General features: G+C 39.5%; 1 protein-coding gene across 1 annotated transcript in view; it reads left to right on the forward strand.

Moving 5' to 3' along the window:
- LOC100746702 overlaps window positions 1-27173 on the forward strand; it is a gene marked incomplete in the record, with an annotated part of 48103 nt that overhangs the window by 1200 nt on the left and 19730 nt on the right. The window contains 8 exon segments of the mRNA XM_024368572.2: window positions 1-120; window positions 9385-9613; window positions 10977-11042; window positions 13572-13722; window positions 16754-16837; window positions 17649-17732; window positions 18288-18323; window positions 19510-19566. Coding sequence (XP_024224340.1) covers window positions 1-120; window positions 9385-9613; window positions 10977-11042; window positions 13572-13722; window positions 16754-16837; window positions 17649-17732; window positions 18288-18323; window positions 19510-19566 — 827 coding nt within the window.

Consider the following 27173-nt stretch of genomic DNA (forward strand, 5'->3'; position numbering starts at 1 on the left):
CATTGATGGGCTGCGTCAGGGAAGCGTCGCCCCCGCCGCAGAATCATCAGAATCAACATCATCGAACGCACGGCCTCGGCGAGTACTCGGCACAAAACAGCGTCGATCCGCTACCAAAAGGTTCGTTTGCATTACTAATTCTATTTATTTAGTGACTAGAGTTAGTTTAAATCGGTTTAAATATTAGTTTGGTGCATATGGAAATTTTATCTCGGTTTGTAAATAAAATTTTAGCCGCGTGTAGCTTTCTTCAAACGTCGTATATTTAATCGACGTAATTTTTACACGTTTTAATACACTTCCAATGAGTAATTGCTGTAGCTCCGTTTCAAAACTGAAAAATTCGTGGAACAAAATTGTCCGATTATTTTCTGGATACATTTAATTAAAGTAATTTCTGCGTAATTTAATCCACTTCTCCAGGTAGTAACTCTATATGTATAGTTTCGTTATTTCAAATTTATAGAAATTGTCAGCTTTAGAATGGAAAAATTCACGCAACAGAGCTGTTTGATTATTTCTTAGTGGGAAGGTGAAAATGAACTTCCATAGGACTTTAAAAATTTGTTGACTAGGTATCATACGGTAGGTGATACCGAAAATTGAAAACTCTCGATCGATCGAAGCATTGCGACGAATGTTTGGTAGGATAAATTAAGGTAAAATTGCGTGCTCACGGCTACGGTCTAGACGGTAGCATTCGGAAAACGACGTTTCACTCGAAGATCGTATTTTCAAGGTCTCAGACGCGGATTACAACGTCGCGTCGCGGCGAAACGAGCCGTGCTATGAAAAACGGATTTACGTAAACGATACATTCTCTGCGGTCCCGCTCGACTGTCCTATCGATTTCACAATTTTGTCCGCGATCTATTAGAGGAACACGAGTAACGTTTATTCCATCGTACATCGACAAATATTGTACATTTTCATTATCATCCATAAATCACACGACACCTTCAAGTAGTACGCTTGAAATAAGCATATTGTAGGCAATGCTCGATTTCATTTAAGCGAGTAATTGGATTGGATTGGAAGCAAAAATTGTCTAAAAAGTTGTAGTTCTTTTAATGTTATGCTTGAATCGATAACTATAATGACCCTTAAACGATTCGTTTCTTTCTATATTGCCAAAACAACGAAAAGTTGTATAAAATAATTAAACCGTTCAACTAGAAGATAAACTCGATATCCACATACATCGTCGCACAAAAATATACAGACAATTTGAGTTCTATGAAACTTCATCGCGGAAGTAAAGATTGGATTCGATATTCGGCGAAAATAGAAACGAACGCGAGTTAAACGAAAAGCGTATTGAATCGCGAGGCGGAAACGGTAAAAGCGAGGCAGGCCCGCAGCGTTTCGAAAACGCAGTTTAAGTTAATCGCTAATCACGCGGCCGATTGAGATATTAACTTACGAGTTAATCTACCCCGGAGCCTCGTAATCTACCGGAGGCTAATGAAAATAAAGAGGTCGTTGGACCCACTCGGAAACGCAACGTCCCGAGTAACGGCAACGAAGTCACGTTCCTCCAACGACAATGAATAAAGGGCACTCTGCTGGATTACCCTTTAATAACTCGTTGCGACCGTGTCCATTATTCTCATTCTCGGAGCACGCTCAGCCGTTCAACGGAACCAGAAATCTCTTACCGGAAACTTTCACCTTAATCCCACCATCTTTCTGCTCTAACAGAAACTTTTCGCGTGTTTTCTAAATCCCGCCCGAGATGGTTTGCACGCGATCGATCATCGTCCTGTATCGTAATACCATGATTACTGGAGGGAATTTCTTTTTTAACGCGACTTCCGCCCATGAGTCGCGAGACACTTGCTGGTATTGAACGCAAACCTCGGTAAGATACATCTCTAATGAAACCTTCGGAACGTTGTATGATTTAGTTTTCCTTGTGATACGCGCGATTAATTAATATTCATTTCATTTTGAAATTGAAAAACTTCCTGGAGAAGGTTCTGTAGATTTATGGTAAACATGTAGTTGCGAATTGCGTCGATTAATACGTTGAAAATTGTGCTTCTGTTGAAAGAAATATATTATACGATGGTTCTATACGATCTGCAGAGAAGATAATTACACCACAATTCGTGTTCCATTTCTCCATACAGCAAGCACCGTAGTTTTCGAGCGCATTTTGTAATCAAATAGTTCTATTATTACAAAATTTTTCTCTGTTTTATAAATATAAAAAGAGCAAGATTTTTTAATCCATTACGATTATCAATTCAAATATAGAAAATATTAAAAAAGACTAGAACTCGACTATCCAACGCAATTCGTTTAATTGTCTCTTGTACCTATCTTGTCCAAAGGAATTCCTCCATTCTTGCAACTCGAAGTCTTTCGCATTTGGAATCAAACGAGTTTTATCTGTCCAAAGCTGAAATATAGGCGCACGATGACTGTAAAGTGATTGACGAGTCGGTGAAACGAGATCAGCGGACTCGTGCAACGTATAAAACGCCTGCGGATTATCCGGTCGATTCGAAGTCGAAATTAGGCAAACCGTGGTTACGTAAACGGCCGTGGTACACCGTTGCTTCGGTTCTATCCGGAGAACGTAGAAAACAGCTGTTTTTATTGGCTACAGACACAGGCTACGTCGTGCGATTCGCGCGTGACGCTATTTTTCACGGTTGAGCGATGTCGTAGTAGCTGATGCGTGAAGAATATACTCGCAGAGAGTGTCAAGTACATGCGAAACAGCCGGCCGTTTTTTTTTTTTTTGCTATCAACGTTCCCTTTTGACCGTTCGGCAATTTTTCATAGAATTATTGACAACCGAAAAATTTTCAGCAATAAGAAGGCACCTTTGATATTTCAAGCGTATTTGAGTTGCTCAGAAGTCACGTTGATCAACTCCGTACATTGTAACGTTGACAAATATAACGATCGCAAATTTCAACGAATCTTGGAATGGAATCGTTACGATTTCTTTTTTCCAGGTACAGTAAAAAAATATTCAGATGGAGTAGAGGGTATCTTGATTCTCTCTTAAAATGCAGCTTTCGTGATAATTTGACTTATCGAGTTTCAACTTCAACCAAATATCACATATACGTTAAACTGATACGTCGTTCAATAAAATACAAAAAGTAAATTTTCCTCGGACTTTTGCTTAAACTTCGCCACCAATACGTCGTGCCTCGTACCCTCGAGTGTTATTCGACGTGGAGGATATCTGATCCGTGGAACGACAACGTGCACCTATTAACAGAAAAGTATCGAGTTTCCTTGCAACCTTACTTTTTAAACTTTGTTCGGGTAGAAGTTGTCGTCGAGTGCAATCGAGACGTTGAATCGAGTGGGAAATTTGGTAAAGGAAGGTGGTGGCCAGTCGATATTGTGCAAGAACACGCACACGGTTATTTACAGAATCGGCGTAACTAGGCCATGGCCAATCGTGGAATGAATGGCCACTCGAACGCGCGTATTAAGTTACTCCGTGGCGCGGAGCTTACCCAAGAATTATAGGATTTCCAATTATGCGCAGATACTATCCGCGACTTTCGTGCTCGTTTACCAGTCTGCTGGAATAGATTAAAACGGTCACGCGCGCGTGAAAGCGCACAAAAAAGGTGACAGCTTGGGATCGAAGCGTCGCGTAATTGCCGAGTGAAATTCTCGCGGAGATGCGGTCGTCCCGAGACGACACGCGCTGATAACGTTCGATGGAGTCGTTATACAGTAGTTCATGAAAGTATTTGAATACTTATCATAGAAAACCTGATTGTACTATCGCGTTACATACAGGCGGTGACCGTGTATCTGTACAAGATGCTTTTTCGTTAAACATAGAATTGCTTTTCGAATATTTAACGTATTACTCATATTATTGATTACACACTCGAAGAGTTAATGGGCCACACTTTCACGATACGCGTGTATCGACGTAGCCCACAACTCTAAAAATTAAATGTCACGGCTTATGAGATAAAACAAAGAATACGAGAGAAACGTGTTAGATCGCTGAACGAAAAATAAATAATTTCTTCAACATGGATCTGGAAAAACGCGATTATCAGTTTATTTCTACCTTATAAGGACTAGTAGATAGGATATCATATGGCAGAAGCGTATCTTATCGATGGTTACCTTGGTTCTATGTTATCGAATTGTCAAGTTAGTAAGGTTTATACCGTTATGCGCGATTGACAAAACCGTGGAAAATTTATCTGGATGCAATTCTACGAGGATTTTGCAGACTTCTTTGGTAACTTGCATGTTGCCTATATTCAGGAACACATAACTGTAACCATTTCGATTCTTTTGTAAGTAACGATTTTAGTTAGAAATGTTTGAAATAGAAGTTGCATAGCTTTATAGAGGAACGTAATTTGACGTAATTAGTTTTCTCTGAAGATCAATACGTAAATGACACATAAAGATTAAACACTGTTTTATTTCTTCTTTAACGGGAAATCATATGTTTTTTATCGTGGTAAACGACGCAACAATTTCCATAAAAAAAAGTGTTAATATATCGGTTTAGAAGATATTTCAATTTCAATGTAACATTTATTTAAAGCAATGTAATTTACACATCCTAAACTAGTGATATTTTTATGTAAACAGACTGATACATTTTTATAGAGAACGACGAGCTATGGGTTTACTCTGTAAAAGATAAATAATACTATCAAAAAATAAACAAGCTTGATTTTCGTGTGTCTTCTATACGTCCACAGAAAAAGATTAATCATATCAGATTATGCCCTCTACGAAACCATTCAACATACGTTTCAAATATTTTTCACTAAAATCATTCTTTACAGAGAACTTCATTTACTTGAATTCGTCGGAAAAGAAAAAGTTCATATAACAGAAGTTCATTGATTCACTACATATGGCTTTTCGTTCATGTAACTCGAATTCACGTTCAGATAACTGATTCATTCATCAAGAGTATATTTAACCGCGCATTAATTAAGATTTCTTTGCAATAAAAGTGAAGTTTAGATAAGTAGAGTGATCGAAGTTGTTCCAGTTATATGCTCTGGCAATGTTATCTTGTTCTTGCTAATCGTATCATCCTATATATCGTTATGAAAATGTCAATAAAATACTTCGCAATCAACAAAATATTGAAGATATTTGTGGACCTAGATTCGTGCCACGAGTAAAGTCAGATAAGATAAATAGATCAATTTCCGCAATAATAAACGTTAAAACTAATTGTTTATTATAAAACCCATAGCTTCTATCTATTGAGATTATCGCTTAAAAAAAATTGTAAAATTCAATAAGTTCGTCTTTTTTTTATTTTCGTTCTACTTCGAACTTTGGAATCTTAATCTTTAAATCAGCCTTCCTTTCTACGACGAATTTACGTTCACATACATACATATGCATACGCGTAACGCCTACATTCGTGCCAATTCGCCGTGATTTCGCGATCGCGAATTTAGAGGGTGCGTATCGCAGGGAAATTGCGTGTCTAGAGGGACGTGCGGTTGTCGAGTGGATTTGTCGAAAAGAAAAAAGCAGCAACCCTTTGTCGAAACGACTTTGGTGAGACTCGGGTCTCGAGAGGAAAGACATAGCCAGGCAGTTTCCGTGCGTTGCGTGTGGTTTTTAATCGTGGAGGACTGAGGACGAACAGAGGGTGTCGCGGTTAACCCTCTGAATCGCACCCTCCACTTCTGATCCTATTCTTCGTGCCTTTTCGACGATTCAAAACGTGGTCTCGCTTTGCGCCGGTACAGTCCTCGTCCCCCGGACTTTTTTTCCCTTTCACCTTGCCTTCGCCTCTTTGTCGCGACCCTTTCTTCCGATACTCCGCAATTAAAAGGCATCCGTGCGTTAACGAGTGCCACACGGTTCTCAAGGACTCGTATTATTTGCTTATCCAGCATCCCGTTGTCGCTACCCGATAACCTGTCGTCGTCGTCTTCGAGTGTCAGAGTTGCAGAAGAAAATTCTCGATCCCTTCATCTCGAAAGAACGAATATATTTTATTATACCGTACTTTTTATTTGATTTTTCTATATTATATATATGCCAGCGACCTAGTCCACGAAATTATTCGAATACTTGTAGAAAACTTTTACGAGTACGTTATGTGTGCTACACATACGAAAAATTTTGAAATTTTACTGATATCATTGATATCGTAACGAGACACCAGAGTCGTAATTGTATTGATAAAATATGAAATAAATCTAAAAATGTATATCACGTATCAATTGATCTTATATGAAACGTGATAATTAGTTTTTGATTGTCAAGTACACGATTAATCTATTACAATGTTGTGTAGCAATACAAGGTTCAGATACACGTACGTATAAAGAATTTATCATTTTTTAATAATTATGTCTTAGCATCTACCATTTGGTTATGTGAGTATACATACGGTATACATACGTACGTGCAATATACCCGTGACTTTTCATTAATTATCAAGATTGACGGGTAAAGATCTTTTAGAGCACAAAGAAAAAAATACAATCAAAGGAAAACATTGCAGGATACTAAAAATAGAGATAACTTTCGATCTGAAATTAGCATGTGAACAAAAAAGATTAAGAAACCTGTACAAAATTATCGACGTTAATAAATTGTACGATTGAAGCAGTTAAATCGACCATGGAAAGTCCTGTGCTGTTTCTCACGTAGTAAGCATTCGTGTCTTAAAACTGATCAAAATGTGATTAGTTCAAGTCCAAAGGAAGAAACAATTTTAGGACGAATAACAGGATCATTATACGCGTTGTCTTCAAGCGAACGATAGATCAAACATAGAACGACGATGCTCAAGAGACAGTTTAGAGACGTTTAAGACGAGTTTATCGTTGTATAGCTAAAACACATAAAAGTTTTCTATGATAAACGTTGGAATAGTTTGGGAAGCGTTAGAATGGGTCAGCCACGTCGAGTCAGGAAACGTTCCCTGGAAATCCGATTTTCTTTGCCCGCCGGCACGTAGCGTGAAAATTGTCGCGAGGTTAACGTAAAGTAGGGCATACGGGGAATTACGGTTCCCTTTCAACGTGATTCATCCGTTAGTGACATTAAAGACCGATGTTCTGCTTTTAATAGAGGGATTATCTGCGAGATAGACAGCGATCCACAAAGCTTCGATCGATAAGCTCTTGTACGTACATAGGAACGCAGTCTCGGTGTGATTATCTGTTTGCTTTTAGTCGAACTCGCTTGTTGTCGGATTTTCTTCGATCCACCACTAGTTTTTGAATATTTGTATATTTATGTGATACTTAAATGCGCAGAAATACAGAGAATTGTATACTTTACGGGTGATCGATCAGATTATAAATTAAAACTTTTACTTTACGTAGATACGAGGTGAATCGGATCAAAACAAGAATTCAGTTCATTTTTGTTATATCGCCATCGTTTTAAGTCGTTGATCCGATTCGCTCTGTGATCCGATTCGCCTCGGTCTATCCTACTGGTTGCCATGGTATCTTGTAGAAGTTACACATATCGGAAACCTCGAATATTTAAAATAATTTAACTAAAAATTATAGCATTCACTCTGTTCTGTAATCTTGGTACCGACAATTTTTAGTTTGTTTTAGTCACTGCAAAATACTATATATAGAGAAAGAGAGAGTACAAAATTTAGCAGAATAACGAATCTCAAAGTGACAGAGAAATAAATCTTAAATAATGTGTAGTATCCGAAAAGAAAAACTTTTTATCCAAATGTGCCTTTTCGAGGACATTTTGAGTCTCTAATACCGAAAATGAGGTTTGTTTCTCGCAGAAATAAACGATTTTGGAAATTCGGGCTTATAAACATTTGGCTATAACTGTAAAAATACGCGTATGACTATACGTGATCATACAGAGCGGTAAACGGCAAAACAAGCGATGGAGCAGCCAATGCCAATGCTCCAGGTGCCGATTTTACCGCTTACCGCTCACCGCTCTCTGGAAAATAAAAAATTCCACAAAACTAATCCGACACTCGCGATTCAAATGCGTATAGAACAAGCCATATATTATGTTAAAAGTGCCATATCTTAAAAAAGATTTCGTCAAAGTCCACCAGGATGCCAGGCATTAACAGGTTGACCGAAATCTGTTACGCTTTGTTTCCGTGAAAAACGACCCTTGTTTTCGTCTTCAGTGACCTTGAAAACCCCTAAAAAGTATCGTTCTAGGCGAATATCTCGCAGTCTGGATATTATACTAGAGACTAGATCTCTAAACGATTATTCTAATCATCGTAAAAATATGAATCTTGAGAAACATCCGCGGTCTATTCATCACAAGTGCTCGAACGAATTATCCGCTAATCCAGAGGCAATTTCATCGAAGGGGGCAAAAAATAAAAGCAATCAGAAAAATGACCGGGAACAGTGGTTTCTAATCGAGAGAAACTTGCACGCGACGAGGGGTTCGTTTCTCTCGATCGAGCTGCCAGGTTTTCACTTCCCATTGATAACAGGTTCGCTCGAATCCGCTCGAGCCTGAGCGCAAACATCGCGACGCGACGCTTGTTACGCAATCGCCAAAGAGAAAGTTCATGCGAGATCGGCCCGGCTAATTGGCTGGTTCTTTACGATTTTGTACGATGATCGCGCGTGTAATGTTTCCACCATGAAGATTGTAATGTGTAAGTACTAGGTGAAAACGATATAGCGCGATCATAAAATCAGCGATGAACATGGAAGCACGTACTTCGAACATGTAATATGTGAATCTTGTGACAAAACGTTCCGATGATTCTAATACGAAATAACTTCCGTAGTCGAAGATTGAAATTGCTTCTTCTGTGTACGATTCTGAATGCGAGTAAGCATCGATGGATGTTCCTTCTTAAAGCTTTAATTTACGGCTGCAATATATCATCTCTATCCATGCAATACAAAGCAGTAGGAAAACAGCAGTAGGATAACAAGAAAACGTAGGGAAGTATTACTTTGCGTTTTTCCTTTCAAAATATTTCTTAAACCAATTGTTTCCTTGGATACGAGAAGGTTCAAACCTTATTGTACAAAGCCAAAAAAAAAGAAAAAAGAAAATAAATACATCGATTAATGTTTACGAAGTATATGACTAATTGAATTTTTTATACACCTTCGTAGCACTTAAAATCATTATATTGTTTAAAATGAAACCTCGCCTACTGTTTTAACATAAGATTAAGTAAATCATAAAAACATTTGGAAAGATTAAATAAAATTTAAGCAATTAATATACATATGATATATGTACGGATGAACGTGAATTAATTTTTTTGTGAACTAATCTCACTTTGTAGTTGGCAGGTAACAATTAATAAAGATCTGTCCATCTAGAAACGTCTTTGAATAAATTTTATTTTAAATTCATGGCTTCGCCCAGTCACAAGAAATACATTTGCCGTATACGTACCTTTGGTCTCCACAGAGCCAAAGAAGCGCCGCTTCCATCCGCTTCGTGGCCTCAGGAGAATCTTTCGGCGTAAAAGTCGAGGACCTGCGGATGCTCGAGTGGTCGCCAGCCATGTTGATCGAGATGCGGAACTCGTACGACTTCCGAGGGAAGACATCACCGACAGACATCCTGCGGGACGTCCAGAAGAGGCTCGCAGCAGGAGCGCCAGCGAGCTACTCACGGACTCGTGCGATCGAGACAGGTGAGTTTTGCCACTTGTTGCCTAATTTCTTGTTGTTCTTTATTCTCATTCTGATCGTCGAGATACGCCGGTAGTTCGTGTTCTTTCGCGTTAGGTAATTGTTAATTCTTTGCGCTTGGAATTTCAGCTCAGTTGAATGGAATACGAAGTTTTGTTTGAACGATGCAAGAAGAAGTAGGTGCTTATATAACGTTACGGAGAGTTAGGTTTGGCAGTTGAAAAATCAGCATTGAGAAAGATTTACTTAGCAAGAAAGGCTTACTGTAAATTTGGCGAACATCGACAGATCTTCTTAAATATTTCACCGCGTAAAAGTGAAAATCGTAATTATTTACGAAGCGGACGACCTCGCCGATTTCAACGACCTTGAAATATGTTGTCAAGGCGTACATTCTGAGCAACTTTTCCCTATGCGCGTTACCGTCGCTCGGCCTTAATTTCCGAGATATTCGCAAAAAACTTCAGTTCAATTCACGTTACGATTACACTTCACTTTGGCACAGAACTGGCATACTTTTGTATAATTTGATTATATTATAACCAAATCTAACTCACTTTCGATAATCATATTTAATTCACACAAGAAAGAAAAATCAATGGATTAGATTCAATCGGCTGGTTAGTTTCAGTTAGATAATTATTCACTATTATCGCTGAAATAAGTTAAGGTTTTAAATAGTAAGACAGGTACAGTTCGTACTAAATTTTATACTATGTTATTGCTATTTGTAATGGGTGACACTTCAGCAAAGATATTGAAAAAAGCGACTATTCGATCATCAAAATCGTACTGTCGTCGAAACGGAAACCTTTGCGAATATATGGGCAAGTAAAATCGAGTGATTGTAACATGTATAGGGAGAAGTTGTTCAGAATGCAGACCTTGGCACTAAATCTCAAGGTTATTAAAATCTACCAGATCGTCCGCTTTATAAATGTGTAATTATCATGAAAATATTTGTATTGAAAAATCTACTTTTATATTATTTTTATATTATTTCATACTATTTGTATCATATTGTTTTAGTAATCTGTTTCATCTATTTTTTTTATAAAGACATAATTTTCTGTAGCCACTGTACGAGTTCTATGGCTACAGGTCGATTCGTAACAGTGTCAAAACGATCGTTTGTTTCCAAGTTATAGTTCAGGTTTCGATGGGCTCTATATTTCACAGAATAGCAATTCTACAAATTGCAAATGGCAAATAGATGCGAGATATAGCTGTGTTCGAATATCGACGAATAAGCTTCGAGTCGGTAGTCTAAGCGCAAAGGATTAATTACAGTCGTTTGTCTTTATTTAAAGGCAGCCGGAACGAAGATAGAGAAAGTCGAGTTCTATCGCATTGTTACCATTTCAGCGGGCAAACCGCATCGAGAAGGTGCAGGTTAACGACATCCTCCAAGTCGCACCGCTCCTTCAAACAGTAAATATCATCGACAGAAAACTCCTTTTGAATCTCTTCGTTTAGTAGCTTCTTCTCTTTTGTCGTCGCTCCGCAGCTTTGCCGCTTGCCTGGCTCTTATCACCTTCGTAATTGGCTTGTTTGTTGTATATTCCTGTGCTGTTCTCTTCATTTATTCTTCGAGTTTTGGATCTCTTCAAGCCATGATGCTAACTCAGTCGACAAAAGCACTCGAGAATATTATATTTATGGATATTTAGATATTTCAGAAACGATCGCTAAAAACGATGAAGGAACGGTTACTATGAACGATATAATTACACCGGCCAAGCAAATACAAGTAAAAAAGTTCTAAGAGATTGGCACGTTATTCGTACAAATATTGCAATAGAAATTAACTTTCAAACAAACATCGAAGAAGAATGTGCAGACGCAAATAGTGGATGTAGAACAACGTAACAATCAAAACGACCCTCTAATTGTTCCAAGCTATAAAATAATTATTCCATATAAAATACATTATATCAAAATGTTGAGTCTTGAAAAATACATATCTTTTTTTAAAATAAACTTATGACACGATATATTAAATACTTAGTATGATCAAATAGGCTCCATTGAAAACGATCATAGTGCACACTGATCCACTGTAAACGATCATTCTCTTTCGAATTTAGAAACACTTTGTTCTTAAGAAATACATACAAAGTACCTGATGAAGTAGAACCTTAAACTAGAAATAACGAAAAGAAGAGTTTAGAAGTACTTAAGGTAAACTTCAAATACCTGGAATACAAAAACAATAATATTTAAAAATACAATACCTACCGAAGTATAATTTTTATTTCAATTTCAATCTTTATTTTACACATACGTATAGAACCAAGGAGAACAGCGGAATCAAAAGGGAAATATCACTGATGGCTCGTTCGGCGACGTTCGCCGAGCTGGTGGCGCTTGCGTTTCGCAACCGATTCGCGGACAGGAAGAAAAGTTAACCGCGAGTCAATATCCTTGGCCTGGTTCGAGCTGTGCTCGAGTTTTGCTTTTCTGTACGATTTAGCGGTACGGAAGATCGCGATGGTTCGCGTGTTAATTCGCAATACGCGTGCTTACACGCGCTGCGCGATACCTTGCTGACCTACTATCCTTTATTTTCGTAATTCGATTGCGACCATCCCGCGGATAACTCGATCAAAGTCACTTTAAACCAACACGCTGGCTGTTATGCTATAACCTTCTCAATCTGAATCGTAACGATCCGCGAATGATTTCGCGTCAGATTGATTCGATCGATTCACGTTGTCGTATGATCGACCTTTTGATCCTCGAGTTTTATAATTGCGTGTACACGCGAGATCCGCGAAAAAGCAGTTGCCATTCGCTGCTTGCCGCTAGATTATCCGATAGACTGCGACTAGAAGACGCTAGCACGTGATTGAGAACCGAACGAATATTTATGCTAGATTATCGCTGGTTATATAGGAGCTACGTTAAAAACATGCGCATTGAAATTTGATCGCAATTACGTGATGAGATTATTTGTTACGCAGTATGACCGAGAAACGAGGGAATTTTGTGCAAATCGTTGAAGTGTTAAGAGCGAGAGTCAGAGTTAGAGAGAATCGAGTCGTGTCGAGCGAGAGTCACTGAAAAATTCAATTATCGTATCATTATAATTTGATTATCAGGTACAGTTCTCGTTATTTTGTTCTGTATTAAACGAGCAAAACGCAAGAACGTGTAATGTGCGGGATTTACGGTGCCTGGCGATCGAATTAGTAGTCAAGATTTCCAACGTATTTTAATTTTCCTTTTTTTCTTTTTGGTAAAATTCAGTAGAGTAAACGAAGTCTAACGTTTTATTAATTAATCATTAAGATGTTGTACACGTTGATAATTTCTATTTCTCCTCTGGCCTTAATGATACCTCGTACTCGGCTTTTTTTTTTCTTCCGCGGTAATTATGGTAATACGACGTTCTGGGATGAGTGCACAAGTGATTTCAGACATATTTAAGCGTTCATGCGAAATGAATTGCTTGGTAATAAGAGTGTCGAGGTATTCTTCGATTGGCGGAATTCTGTAATTTCGCTCCTTACCATGGTATAGTTAGAAATTAATTGTTACGTATAAATTATCATCTTATTTACTAATAAGTTGCCTAACTGAGAATAATTTGGTCTGCTAATTTGATGGCCCCGGACTGTATAAAAATGCGGAATGAGTGGGACGCGAGAGAGACTTGAACGAACCATCGTTCTCAGTTCCAAGAGCTGAAAGAAAGTCAGAGTTCAAAGTTCAAAAGATCCAGTTGTATCGAACGAGAGTCATTCTAGAATGCAGTTATCGTTACATTTCATTTCTATTTTATCTCTAAACATAGTCTTTTTTCTTTTCTTTGCTATTTTATGCTCCTGAGTAAAAAGCTGCCTGTAAATGAATATCCTTAATCTGTAATACCATGCTGCTTTTCTTTTAGCCCAAACGACGAGCAAGCCAATTTCCCATTCTCCGTTCAATGGCATCTTTTTGCCTTTGTTTTTTTAGCGTGTTCCTCAGGAGGACAGGCATGGAGGATTCGTTTGTGAAACTGCGAGGAGGAGCCGTAAAATTGTCCGTTTCGCACGACAGCGTTTTCCCCGGAGAAGTTCCTCACACTCGACCTCTCTCGTCGCTGGCCAGCCTAGCTACCCTCGAGGTTAGTACCTTCTTTATTTACGAGCTACTGAATTCGAAAAAGAACGACGATCAGAGGGGCGAACGTTAAAAAAGAACGTTGAACAGCTTAACGCAAGCGTTTCGAATGCTACGAGCGTCTTGGAAGCCAAGTTGATCGACTCTCAATTTCATTTCTCGAATAGTGAAAACTAGTGAAAATCTGCGGTGAAATTCCGCGTAGGTACAGATAGCAATCAAGTATGCCGATCGTATTTAAAACGGGCCATATCAGAGGAAAAAATCTGTACTAGTCTCGTTGAGACGTAACACGTTCACCGTTTGAAAACAATCGCATCGGACTTGATTCACGGTGATTGTTGTAATTCTTCTGACTAGAGCGGAGAATGATAAACAGAGACGCGGAGGAGGCGTTATTCTCGTTATCCAATGAGCATAATGCCAAGGCAGGCATTCTAGGCACGCGTGAATCGAGTTAAGGCGGTTACACATGTCCAGGATCGGCTCGTGACTCGTCTTCCAATTTCCTCGCCGCGTGCTCTCACGCTGTGACTAACGTTTCGTATCCTTAACCCCTTAACGTACAATTCTTTTCAACCTAGCCGATCAAAGATGCACAGTTGTCTTATTTTCGTCCCAGCGGGATTGCCTCTCGACTGCGTAATAATATTATATCTTTTGTAATTCCAAAATCATTTGTATATCGTACGTTTTTGATACAGCAAGATGCAAAAGAAGAGGGAGCGAAGGGAAACAAACCTTTTTAAAAACGAGAATTGTTTATTAGTAGAAAAAATTGGCTATACCTGTGGGGACATATCATCGACCAACCTGCTTCAATTTCCTGCGATCCTGCACCTTAATGCTGATTAAATTTTTCGTTCGATGCTCGCTAAACGAGGACAAAGCCGTTCGATGATTTCTCACGCGGATTTCGACGCGTTCGACCGTGAACTTCGGCGTCTAAATCGAGCACCGAAATACGAAAACGGCGCGTTGAATTATTTATGAAGGAATCGTGACACGGCGAGTGCAATGTGCCACGGAAAAACGAAAATCCTTGGTCAAGAATATACAGTGGCTCATGAAAGTATTTGGCTGTTTACCATAAAAGAACTTTCTTGTATGTTTTATGTACGTTGTATAAAACATTTCGAAATTTGATCAGCGTTGTAACGAGATACGACCGTCGTAGTTATATTTGTCAAAATTGAAAGCAATCTAAAAATGTATACATATAGCAAATTCATAATACGGATAAATGTGTCCAATGTGTTAGGTTGTCCGGAAAGTTTCTTTCGTTTTATGAGGAAATAATAGACACACAACGTTTTTTGTTTTATATTATTTTGTCAAATTACGTACGATCCATTTTGTTCTGTTAAAATAAACACCGCGACATTTCACAGACTTGATTTCACGTTTGTACGAAGATACACTGTTGTAAAAAAACAAAAACTGTTTGTTTGCGAAAGAAAGACACTTTTCGGACAACCTAATATACGTTCGTAAGAAGTTTCTATAGGTGAAGAAATGCTTATGAGCCATACTTTGACCAGCCACTGTACAGAGACGTGGCTGTGTGTGCTTTCCATCGATGTATATTCTTTTTCTTGTTTTGCTACGCTTGCCGAGCGTAGGCGTGCTAGATCGCGCGACTCGCCGAACAAATAATTCATTATCGTCGTTGCGGCCCGGTGATCGACCGAGATTCCACGGCCGACGATTTATAACGCGTTGACTTGTGCTTTGTTTGCTAATTGTCGTCGCGTGCTTGCTTGTACGCGACTCACGAGATTCGCTCTTCCGCCCACAGCGAAGAATAATTTCCAATCAATCGCTGTTCGAGCGTATTTTTTCCTCTTTATTGTTGCAAATGAATATATTCGTGCAATAAAATCCGTGTCTTAATACGTTCACAATGTGGAGTGAAAACGTGTTTCGCTCTCGTATATCCGGGAAAGTTTCTTCAACTCTGTTGGTAGTAATTATCAGTTACACGCGCAATTAACTCTTTGACTGTAATTTTGACGTTGGATAATGTAGCACGATCAGAATATAGAAACAACATTTTGTCCGTTTGTGTACATTTACGAGTTGTTTATTTATTTTCGTGGCTTGTTTATCACCGTCACCGGTGTTTATTTACATTTGAAGATGTTTGTGTGCACAGTCTCATCATTCATTTATATTTTCCTTTGTTTATTTATCTTTTCCTTCGTGTACTGACAAGCATAAATATGAATTATGGCGCAGGTGGTATGAGAGTCATTGACGCTGGTATCTTCGATTTGTAAATTACGCAACTAACGATAACCGATACGTCTTCAAACCACATTCTAGTCCGTACTTTAAAAAAATTGACACAAGACTATCACTTCGAAACAAAGGTTCATTTATTACTTATTATTAATATATCACCTATTGTTCGTCATTATCCCTACCCATTCTTTAAAAAGTTATTAAACCTTGCAGTTTAAAAAATTGTTAAACAGTAAGGAGAACTTAAATAAAGAAGTTACATTTGTACCTCAAAACTATCTATTTACGTTAAAAATTTATAAAAATCACTCGTTTATATCGTCGTCACGCGAGAATCTGCCCCTTAAACTAAATTGTTGCTGGTGTCTTTATGTAAAATTCGCTGTAACTCGAAGACAAAAACAAATAGAGCATACGTTTATACAAATCTTTTTTATTATTTCGGTGTGCTGAAGCCACCCGTAAAATATTTCTTGGGAATTAGCTCTTTGACGATCTCTGTACATCTGTGAATTTACAAACCGCGAGTAAAATTTCTATCTCGTTCGAAAGCGAGGAGCGAACGTTTTGCGCTCGGAAGCTCCTCAGGACCGAAGCGTAGAAACATCGAACAGATCCTTTCTACTCGCGTTCCACGCGAAGAGAAAAAGCGGCGCCCGCGCTCGCGTTCCGTTCTGATACTCGAGGAAAGTCACGAATATTGTTTTCGCGTTCATGGAAAACTGTGTGACACGTGGAAGCAGCACAGCGTGTCGTGACCGTGGCGTTACATTTCTTTCTTTATTTTACAGCGGAGGCAAACGAGAAAGAGCAACGAGATCGAGCACAAGGAGTACAATCAACACGTCGTGCAGAGGCACAGGATATCTCTTCGGGTAATTTTTCTTACATTTTCTGACACGGACATTGAAATCCCACGAATGTCTCTTTTTCGTGCGATTGATCGCCGCGTAAATTTCTACCGGTAAACGAATTCGAATGCAGATCGAAGGAAAATATGCAGATCGAAGGAAAATATGCAGATCGCATGATAAAAAGGGATGTTTTTAATATGAAAAAGGAAAAAACCCAGAATATTAGTTGTTGAAACTTACATTGTTTTAATATCTCCAATGTTTTAATGTTTCTCAATGCATATTTGAATATCATGATAAGCAATATGTTTTTTAATTACGCAAAAGTTAGACAAACACGAGACCGATTGGGAATATTCCGCTGAATTTTAAAACTGCTTTTAAAAAAAAAAAAGAGAATGAAAAATGTGACTCATCGTGTTCTTCCCCTGCTGTTTTCAGTTATAAAAGAAAGTGAAAAAAAGAAAGTATCATTCCGATACTTAATCGTGAAAATAAATTTCAGTGGAATACGTAACAAAACTGAACGAAAGAAAGAAAGGAGGATGAAAGTAGGAATATCTTTTAACCGAACGTTTGATCATCGATAAATAAGTAAATGTTCGTTGCTGAAACGAAGAACGGGATGAGACGAAAAGGAACGAAAGAAAGAGAAAATTCCGTAAAAGCGTTAGTTAAAGCAGAAATGGTCGATTCGCGAAAGAGGTTCCTTTTTTCCCCAACGTTTTAATAGAGACGTCAGCGTTGAAATCTAGGCCACGGGGTTTACAGAAACGATAATTACGGGTAGCATAGTGGATAATTACCGAGTGTGCATGCGGTTCCTTTGCAGGTGCTCGAGCAAATAAAGACGGTCATAGAGAACCGGAACCAGCTAGCCTCGGCGACCTCCTCGGATACCACGAGCACCATACACGTGAGTATCGAGACGTCATATCAGATCTGGTAAAGGAAAGGAAAAAGAACAAAGAGAGCAAAATAAAAAAAAAAGAAAAGAAGATAATAAAAAAGAGGGTCGTAGGAGAGGGAAGGGTTGGAACTTTTACTCGTTCGTCGACCTCGTCCGCGGCAGACACCAATTTTTCCGCGAGCTTTTATCTCGATATGAAAGTAAGACCGGAAAGAAAGTCGTTGCGGTAAAAGATGAGAACGAGGGCAACAAAAATTAATTAAGACCCTGAGCGATCCCTCGTACAACGAGATTTTATATATTTTTCAAATCCACCACAGCTTTTTCCCTACCGTTTGTGAATCTGCTTTTTCCAATTATGTTTTACTCTCGCGGATCTCTACCTATGATGAAACAATACGTAATTGTTTGCAACAATAGCGTGACGCGATAAACGGTATCCAATCGCAAGGCAGATAGTTGTAAGAAAGAATTCGCCGATACAACGAAGGATTAGATTCCGCGCGTACTGTTCCTTACCATTTGTCGTATCTCGTGTCACACTTGGTTTTTGCGTTTCAGGCTGTCGGTGAACGTTATCAGCAGGAAACCGCCGAGGTAAGATAGCAACGATGAACACTTTTCGTTCTGAGTATCGGTGTGATCGCGTAGCGCTTTAGCGGTTCGGTGATTAGTCGCGTACGCGATGTGCGCTTGTCAACTTGTGAGCGAGCTTCCTGTACTGCGAAGCGTTCGCGCAAGTCGTTATTTATACGACGGATCGCTTTCGCGATTTGTGTCGAGCAGGAAACGCTCGATTTCGCGATCCGTGTCAAATAAGAAACGATCGAATTCGTATCTCTTGAGATCTGTAATAAGTATGAAAGTTTACCGGTGAAGTAACTCGCGTATGGAAAACTGACGGAATAACATGGCCGACGTGCATCGCAGATCGCTGAGGAAATTCCTGAACAAAATACGGTTGTTGAATTCGGTCGTCTCGAATTTTCGGAAACAGATAACAGCGGTAAGGAGGAAGTGCACGGCGAAGAACTTTCTCTGCTGAGAGTTTCAGAGATACGACAGCGGTGACATTCGAGGCTCGTCATTATATACTTTCATTCGTTACGTCATTTTGATGTGTGACCACGACACCGGAATGTTTAGATAACATCGACGGAAATGTCGATTCGCTATTTTGCTAAGGAAAAAAAAAAAACAAAATAAAATAACGACACGTGTAATTGAGTGCGCAGTTGATTTATTCGACTTTCGATCACACCGTCAGGACAATACTTGCGTTATTGGTCATAAATATTAGGACACCCGTTACATTACTTCGTTACATTAATCGGGAAATATTGACAAATCTTTTTTTTTCTTTTTTTCTTAGAATTTTTGCATTATAAAACATATATAGAGTGTCTCGTTTATATTCAATTCATTGCTATCTTATATTGTATGTCAGGACAAAATTGATCAAGTTGTTGAAAACGAGTAACATGGAGAAACAGGATTTTTTCCCTTGACGTTATCTTTTTCGAGCCTTCAAGCTTGTCGATATTTTTAAACAAGAATATACGTTAAAAAAAATCACGTTAAGCTACTTGTTTAAAAGCTCCTATAATTTTAATATTGTAAAATTTATCGTACGAATAGAGAAGGAGAATACCGTGCCTTTTGTTATCTTGTGTCCTGATATTTATTATTGATATTAGCGTAATCAATTGATTCGCTACGATCCTCTGTACTATATTTCCTGGGTGTGGCTATGACGTTAATTTCCGATTCTCTCGATTTCCAGAATCGTTTCATCGGCTTCGAGAAGCAGAATAAGAGCGGAGAAGAAAATCAAGCGAAGGTGAGTCTTCTTAATTCTGGGGATATCTCGATCGGTCCAGCCATTTGTTTTGGTGCGCCAACTGCGAAAGGCAGACGGGATATTCCATTAATAGTGGAATCGTAAATCAGTATCAAGCAGTAAATTTCAGCGGGCAACAGGTGGCGAATGGTGACCGATAGAGAACCGTTGATTTTCGTCGGTTTTTTTTCACGTAGCTTCGCGTTTTTCATCTTTACGGCGCCAACGACTTGGAAAAACGTTTTCGCCGACAGCGCGGAACGTTCCAAATGAACGACGAAACGAATCGAGGGCTGGAAAGAGAAACGTCGAAAGCAATTTTTCGCGTGCTACTGGGCAGCGTTCCATTGGGCAGATCTTTAACAACGAAATTGTAAAGTAACCGACTGCACGGTTTTCGTTGGCGATAGGTCCGGGAACGTCGTAAACGCAGTAGCTCGCGAAGATATTTCGATACTCGTCATAGAAAACTTTCGTTACGTTCGTATGCGTTCCATTCTTACGCGTAAATCTTAGAACAGTTATACTTCTTGATATAACTGTGATATTTTTTGTAGATTGTGGACACTTAGCTAACATTAGTCAGCGCGCACATGACATAACTATAAAAAGATTCTATGAGTGAGTCAGTGGTAATTCGATTATTAAAGGGATCCGTACAAGTATGAAAATCGCCGGAAAAAGCCACGATATTTTTGTTGATATTTTTCATTGTCGTGTTACCTTGTAACTGCGAAGGAATATTTTAATATAAAATAGCTAAAAGTAATTTCAAAAAATAATTTCAAACACACAGTCGACAAATTGCAATAGAAGCTATAGGTATAAGTTACACGATATTTCTAAAATTGCGAAGATGATGGAAAAACGTGTATTTAGTTGGAAAATCAATTAATTTCCAGACATTGGAGATTAATTGACAATGTACTACATATGACAATTAATTTTTTATAAAAAATAGAAAAGCGCGACTTATCGCTTCGTTCATCTCCTGTAATAGTTACATCAAATTCAATCCCATCGCTGATATTCGCGTCTCTCTGTCGACGAAATAAAATCGTTTCTGCGAACGAAACCACAGAGCGCTCGCTGACAGAATGTTTTAAGTGCCTTTTACGGGAGTTCTCGTTGTTCCGCGCGTCTCTCACGTTGGACTTGCTCCGCTTCCCCGCGTGCCATACCGCTATTATTTCCGGCTGTTCCATCGCGAATCTCTGCTCTTATTGTCTAGCTCGCGACACACGACAAACCGTTAAAACAATGCCCGGTACCCGCATATAAATCGAACCCGACCGCCTCCACCGCGGAAAACGCTTCCAGGAACGTGTGCCGCGTTAAAAGAAGTGGGTTAGGTTTTATCCGATTCAGTCGTTTACTTTTAAGCGCATTTGCTCGCTCGTAGTGGCAGCCTACATATCTGCGAACCATTTAAAGCGCCGCTACGTGTTGCGTCTGACACGGTGAAAAAAGAAAAAGCAAAAAGAGAGCGAGGGAACGAAGAAAAGTTGTCTGAACGTGAATATTCGAAATTGAATATCCGAGGAGTGATTAGATTCTCGAGGCGTAAGCGTCGAATATGGACCACCCGAAGAATTTTTATTTTTACAATTCGTATTATCCCGTGAAATGAAGAGTTGAATTTTAGCAGCGAGATTTATTCATTACTAACGTGTCGTACATATTATTCGAAAAGTTTGCAGCGAGTTTTGTCAATCGATATATTCTGTGTAGGATTCGATGGAATTGGAACAAGATTGTTTCTTATAAGTTTCTGCCAATCAATGAAATAGGCATGAACAAATTTCGTTTATAATTATTTCAAAAACATTGGAAGCGGTCGTACGTAGATCAAGATTCGTTAACGAAAAGGTTTTATCTTTCAATAAGATAAATCGATGCCTGTTCGTGTATCGATAAAGAACTGATTGCTGGACGTTAAACGTAATGTCCGACTTTTTGCTATCTCTCGCGTGTATCATAATCTCATTAGCATTTACCATAGCCTTTAGATTTGCTCGAAACATCTGATATTCTAAAAGTCTTGCAAAGATATTCGAAGGAATTGATTAACGAAAAATTTCTCGAGTAAAAGTGAAGTATAAATAGAAAAAGGCCCTCGAACAAAATGACGCGCGTCTTGTTCAGTATAGAATGTATATGGGATATTGTAATTAAAGAATTGAAATTCTTGCATGTGTTCTCTAATTCGATGATCAGAGATCGTACTTGGGAATTACAAATAGTTGTTTAGAGAGAGAGAGAGAGAGAGAGAGAGAGAGAGAGAGAGAGAGAGAGAGAGAGAGAGAGAGAGAGAGAGAGAGAGAGAGAGAGAGAGAGAGAGAGAGAGAGAGAGAGAGAGAGAGAGAGAGAGAGAGAGAGAGAGAGAGAGAGAGAGAGAGAGAGAGAGAGAGAGAGAGAGAGAGAGAGAGAGAGAGAGAGAGAGAGAGAGAGAGAGAGAGAGAGAGAGAGAGAGAGAGAGAGAGAGAGAGAGAGAGAGAGAGAGAGAGAGAGAGAGAGAGAGAGAGAGAGAGAGAGAGAGAGAGAGAGAGAGAGAGAGAGAGAGAGAGAGAGAGAGAGAGAGAGAGAGAGAGAGAGAGAGAGAGAGAGAGAGAGAGAGAGAGAGAGAGAGAGAGAGAGAGAGAGAGAGAGAGAGAGAGAGAGAGAGAGAGAGAGAGAGAGAGAGAGAGAGAGAGAGAGAGAGAGAGAGAGAGAGAGAGAGAGAGAGAGAGAGAGAGAGAGAGAGAGAGAGAGAGAGAGAGAGAAAAAAATATATACGTTCGAGAGTGAGCGCACTATGAATAGGACAATATATAAAAGCGACGCGATATGGCGTTTACCGTTACTTGGCCCGAACACTCGTTACAGCGAGGATCGAGCCGTCGAATGCTTCGAGTCTCCCCCAGCTAGTTCTCTTTCGGTTCATTGGGAAAACTGACAGAGAACGGTATTACGCCTCTGTCGCGAGTGGCAAAGTTGTTTTCATTCGGCCGCGCTCGCGATGACTAACTGCACTCGTTGCAACGCGTTGCCGATTTGCACTTCTATTCGCGACACGTCACACATGTAAATAGATTTTGTTGTCCGTATGAAATTCCAAGCACGACCTCGTTGTGCTAATCTCTTGCAAATTCAATCTTCGTCATGTAGAAGTCAAAGTTATTGCATGCAAGTTCAGAACATTGTACGATCGTTAGACTGCAGATTTTTATGCATGTATGGACAAATTTGAAGGTGAAAAAATGCACATAATATGCGAAAGTATATAAAATATCCAAAATATAGCGTCCTTTACAATGTTTTATAGATAAAACGATTTTTTATTCAAGTTTCAATTCTTTCATTGTAAATAATAAAAATATGAATTTGCATAAATATCTGCAGTCTAATGATCATCGTACCACGCGGCTTTGCAAGTTACTTGTTTTAAAAATTATTAGCGAATTGATGATGTTATAGAATTCTTTATTATTTCTGATGGCTTTCGTCAAGTTTTTAGCGCACGTTACATTATTTTCGTAAAGAATTGTGTAAATCGCCGTATCTTTTCCTTATTATATACTAGAACAAGCTTTTCTCATTTGTTTTTAAATTTTTTCCAGCATTTGAAATTCGAATTTGGCGCTCACCGTCGAATGAGTACATTCGATATAATGTTTGAATGACATCTGGACTGTATTTACTTAGACGATGCGACGCTAAGTAGATACGGTCGGTAACACACAGCCAAGTAGAGTCGTCTGTTACTAGTTACCAAGCGAGTGGTACGTTTGTACGTCGGTAAAACAAATGTGCAGCAGGTAGTACAGTTTACTGTTGAGTTATTTACAAGTAGTACTTGTAGTAGCGCGATACCATTGGAAATGTTTGATAATATTTAGTAACATTCTGTATCGTTGTAACGCGCAATTATTTGTCATAACCATCATCGTAACTTTCTTTTATTTATAAATAGAGTTTTATTGTTTAAAACGAGTCACTATACGTATTTTGTCGAGAGATAGAAAGAACAAGCGCTTAAAATTGCTTGACCGCTTTGTGAGGTGGAACTTTCTTTGTCCGTTACGTAAAAAGGCTCGTACTTTGGCTTCAATCGAACGAGAGAACGCTTGTGAAACTAGAAAATATCTCGGTTTTAGTTTTTTGTTGCCACTTGGGTAACTCGACCGCGTTATTTAGTTGGTATTATGATTTAATTCAGTATCCAACCATTGATGTTCTGTCCCTATTAAGGATATACCTAACGTTGGTCATATCGCTCCCCGATGAACTTTCTTGTCTTTTTCTTAACCAGAGAAGATGTGTTAACTGCCAGATCGCGAGGGACATAATAATTTCTTATTTAAAAATTCTCTATATTTTTACATGTTGGTTCCATCCTGTTAAATTCGCATATTTACATTTGCAAGGACTAAGATCGAATATAACTGAAATTTATTCGTCTTTGTAAATTCACTGATCTTTTAGTTCCACGATTATACAAATTTCCGATTGGGGGATAATTTCGTTAAGACGTTCGCTGCTATCGACGCATACGTTGCGTCAATACAATTATCTAACAATTACAAGTGCAGCTGACGTAACTATACATTTTTATTCGGATGCCTTTCGTCAAAATGGCTTATGTAGGAAGTTGTAAAACAGCGATTGATGTATTAAAACGGTTATTTAATCTGTAAAGTGGTATCTTCGAGAAAATAGATACGATGTATTCTCCAAATTTAATTTTCTCGGAAATAGGAGAGTATAAAAATGTTATCCTACATTTTCTTCATACATGCAATAATTATTATTCGTTCCTCTTTCGTTGAAAATCAGTCATTTTCGTGTATATTTGACAAATCTTCAAGTTCGATTTTCTCGAAAACGAAGCGTTAAACGACGAAATCTTATTCGATCTTATGATTACCGGAACGCTCTCTAACATTTGTAATATTTTTGGGTCGGTCCATTAGAATAACAAACGAAAGATTTATGAAACACTCTTTTTCCGTATCAGCGCACGGCTTTTGACATTTGCTCGTGAGCTTGGCAGAAGGTTCGTAAGTCAGTTTGGTATTTGCGTGGCATTTATTGCACTGCGTTGCTTTCGTCACGGAATGCCAGCAAGGCCGGCGAATCCTTACAAATCCTCGTGGTGAACTGCGGTACCGTTAGCTCGGTGAATAAAATCTCCGCCTCTGTTTATTCGATAAATTGGTACGACTGCTCGCGTACCGGCCCCGATCTCGAAACGAGAGGTCGCCGTCGAAAGCACGTGCCACTGCTCTTCCCCCGAATTTCTACTTTCCGCGATAGTTTCCCTCGAAAATTGTATTATCGTCGAAACGTTACGAAGGCATCGCACGACTCGTCATTGCGACAGGATATTCCGAAATTCTCGCTGGTTTCACCGACGCATCAGGATTACGGAATCGTAGACGATCGTAACCTTAAACTATAAGTAACTATACTGCGCTGAGCTGAAATATCAATCGAGATGGTACACGAGCAAAGGGAGTACTCTTTCTTCCTTCGTTCATTGTCGCGCGATATTATTCACCGCGTTTCGTAATCGTAGAATTGACTCTGTAACTCGAAGGTCTTTCTCCTGCTATTTTTAAATTCGATATATCGTCGAGTCAATGTTCATATCAAATCTACTTATGCGTTTGATTTTCAGATTAAATTTTTTTTAACAATTTCAGCGTTTTCGTCATCCCTTTCGATTTATAGAAAACGTGGATGACATTAGCAGACCAACACGAATTCCGTTAAACCAGCAACGTAACAACTAAACTAACGTTATTCGTTTCTTCCACCTTATATAATCGAATTCGTCGGTACGCTTTTCAACTATCTGATATTAACATGCTTCGTTTTAACCGGCAAGTGGCATAATCACAGAGAACAGCAACTGGTATACTCGTATATTTTAAACCTAAGAAGAACAGCATTCCGTCTGAAAAGAACTTCTTTCTGTTTGTACGAGGTACGTTCGTTCACGTGAGTTTCCCTGTCCAACGTCGGAAAAGGAATTTAGAAAAATGGGGGGGAAAAAGAGAAAGAAACGGTACAACGTGCTCTGAAGCACAGGTTTCCAGGTATTACGTCGCGCGACGGTTCACCGATCGATTATGAAAGGACCAAGGCGACGAGAAAGGAACGGTTACGATAGGTCAGTGACGACGAAGGGGAAGCAACGAGACACGAAGAAAGAAAATGCGACGGCGACATCCTGATCGAGCGTGAACGCGCTCACAGGAGCCGCTGTTTGCTTTCTAAACGCTGGCTTAGCGAAAAAACACCGAAGATTCTGCTACGTTTTCGCGGTGTCGAAACGTTTTGTCAGGGCGAAGTGAATGTCTAGGTAAGAGGACAGCGGCGAGAGCGCGTGACAGAAGTGGAGGGAACACGATGCGAGCTTTCGTGCCATGGTGCTCGAACGAACAGCTGGCAAGCAGCAAGATTGGTAGCACCGTTACCGCGCTTGCTTGTCCGATTCCTCGTAGATCAGTCTCCTCGATCGTGCATCGTCCCTCTTTTTCTCTTGTCGGGGGTCATTAGTCTTCAGTGACGTATCCGAATAGGATTTGCCTCACGTTCCACGCTATCCTAGCAAAAGCTCGATACCGTTCGTCCTTTCGACGTTATACAAATTTGTATTACGCTTGATTACCATGTACTTGACGTTCGAACGAGTCATCGTGCTCGGCCTTCTCGAAAATTTTTCAAATCGTACACACACGTAGGCGTTGTATAAAACATTTTGAAATGTCATTGGCACCGTGATCAGACACGATCGTCGCGATTAGATCGGTAAAGTTTAAAACGAATCTGGAAATGTACGTACTTGCTGCTCTTACATCGAACGTGATGATTAACCTAAATTATCGAGAGAACGCTTAGTCGGTCACAATGTCGTGCTTACGCTAGATTAAGATCTTAAGACGCGTGTGTGTAGTACGTAAAAGTCGAAACTATTTGCAAGAGTTACGGTAACATGATAAATTCTACTAATTATGTACGCAAGTGGAATACTATTTCGCGTATCGCTAATAATAAATACAATGCAATTTTCCACGATAAACGCGCAAACATCTTAGCGGTCGACGCGGCGTTAAATAACAATAACGACAACTTTCGTTCGCCGCTATCGCCAGCGTTTTTTTCCTAAACCTGTACGCCGTCGTATCTCAGAAATTCGGTCGTCAGATCGAGCTCCGTTACCGACCAGGTTTACCTGTTTTAACAGAATTATGGAAGCCCGAATGATTGCCGGTTTCCCGGATTCCGCTTGCGATTGTTTCGAATGGTAGTTGTGGCGCTCGACCGTGCGATTACGTCCCTGTCACCTGTGCTACCTCCACGACCGGCATTGCCACTTCTACCCGCGCCGAAAGTCAGCGAGCCGAAGAGGAAGAGTCGCCGCGAGCGGCCAGTACGACGACGCGTTTTCCGCGCGCGACACGCGTGTGTTTTACTCTCTTTCTCTGTCTCTCCGTCGTCTTTGTACGCGTTTTATATTTCCGCTTCGTTCTCTGCTGGCTTCGCGCGAAGGGCTTCGCTCGGTGGTTCCTCGCCGCCTACTTTACGATCGATCGTGCCGGACACGAAGGTCGAGGCGGTTC

This window comes from Bombus impatiens, unplaced genomic scaffold, assembly GCF_000188095.3.
Source record: "Bombus impatiens unplaced genomic scaffold, BIMP_2.2 scf_0463, whole genome shotgun sequence".
NCBI classification, from domain to species: Eukaryota; Metazoa; Arthropoda; class Insecta; order Hymenoptera; family Apidae; genus Bombus; species Bombus impatiens.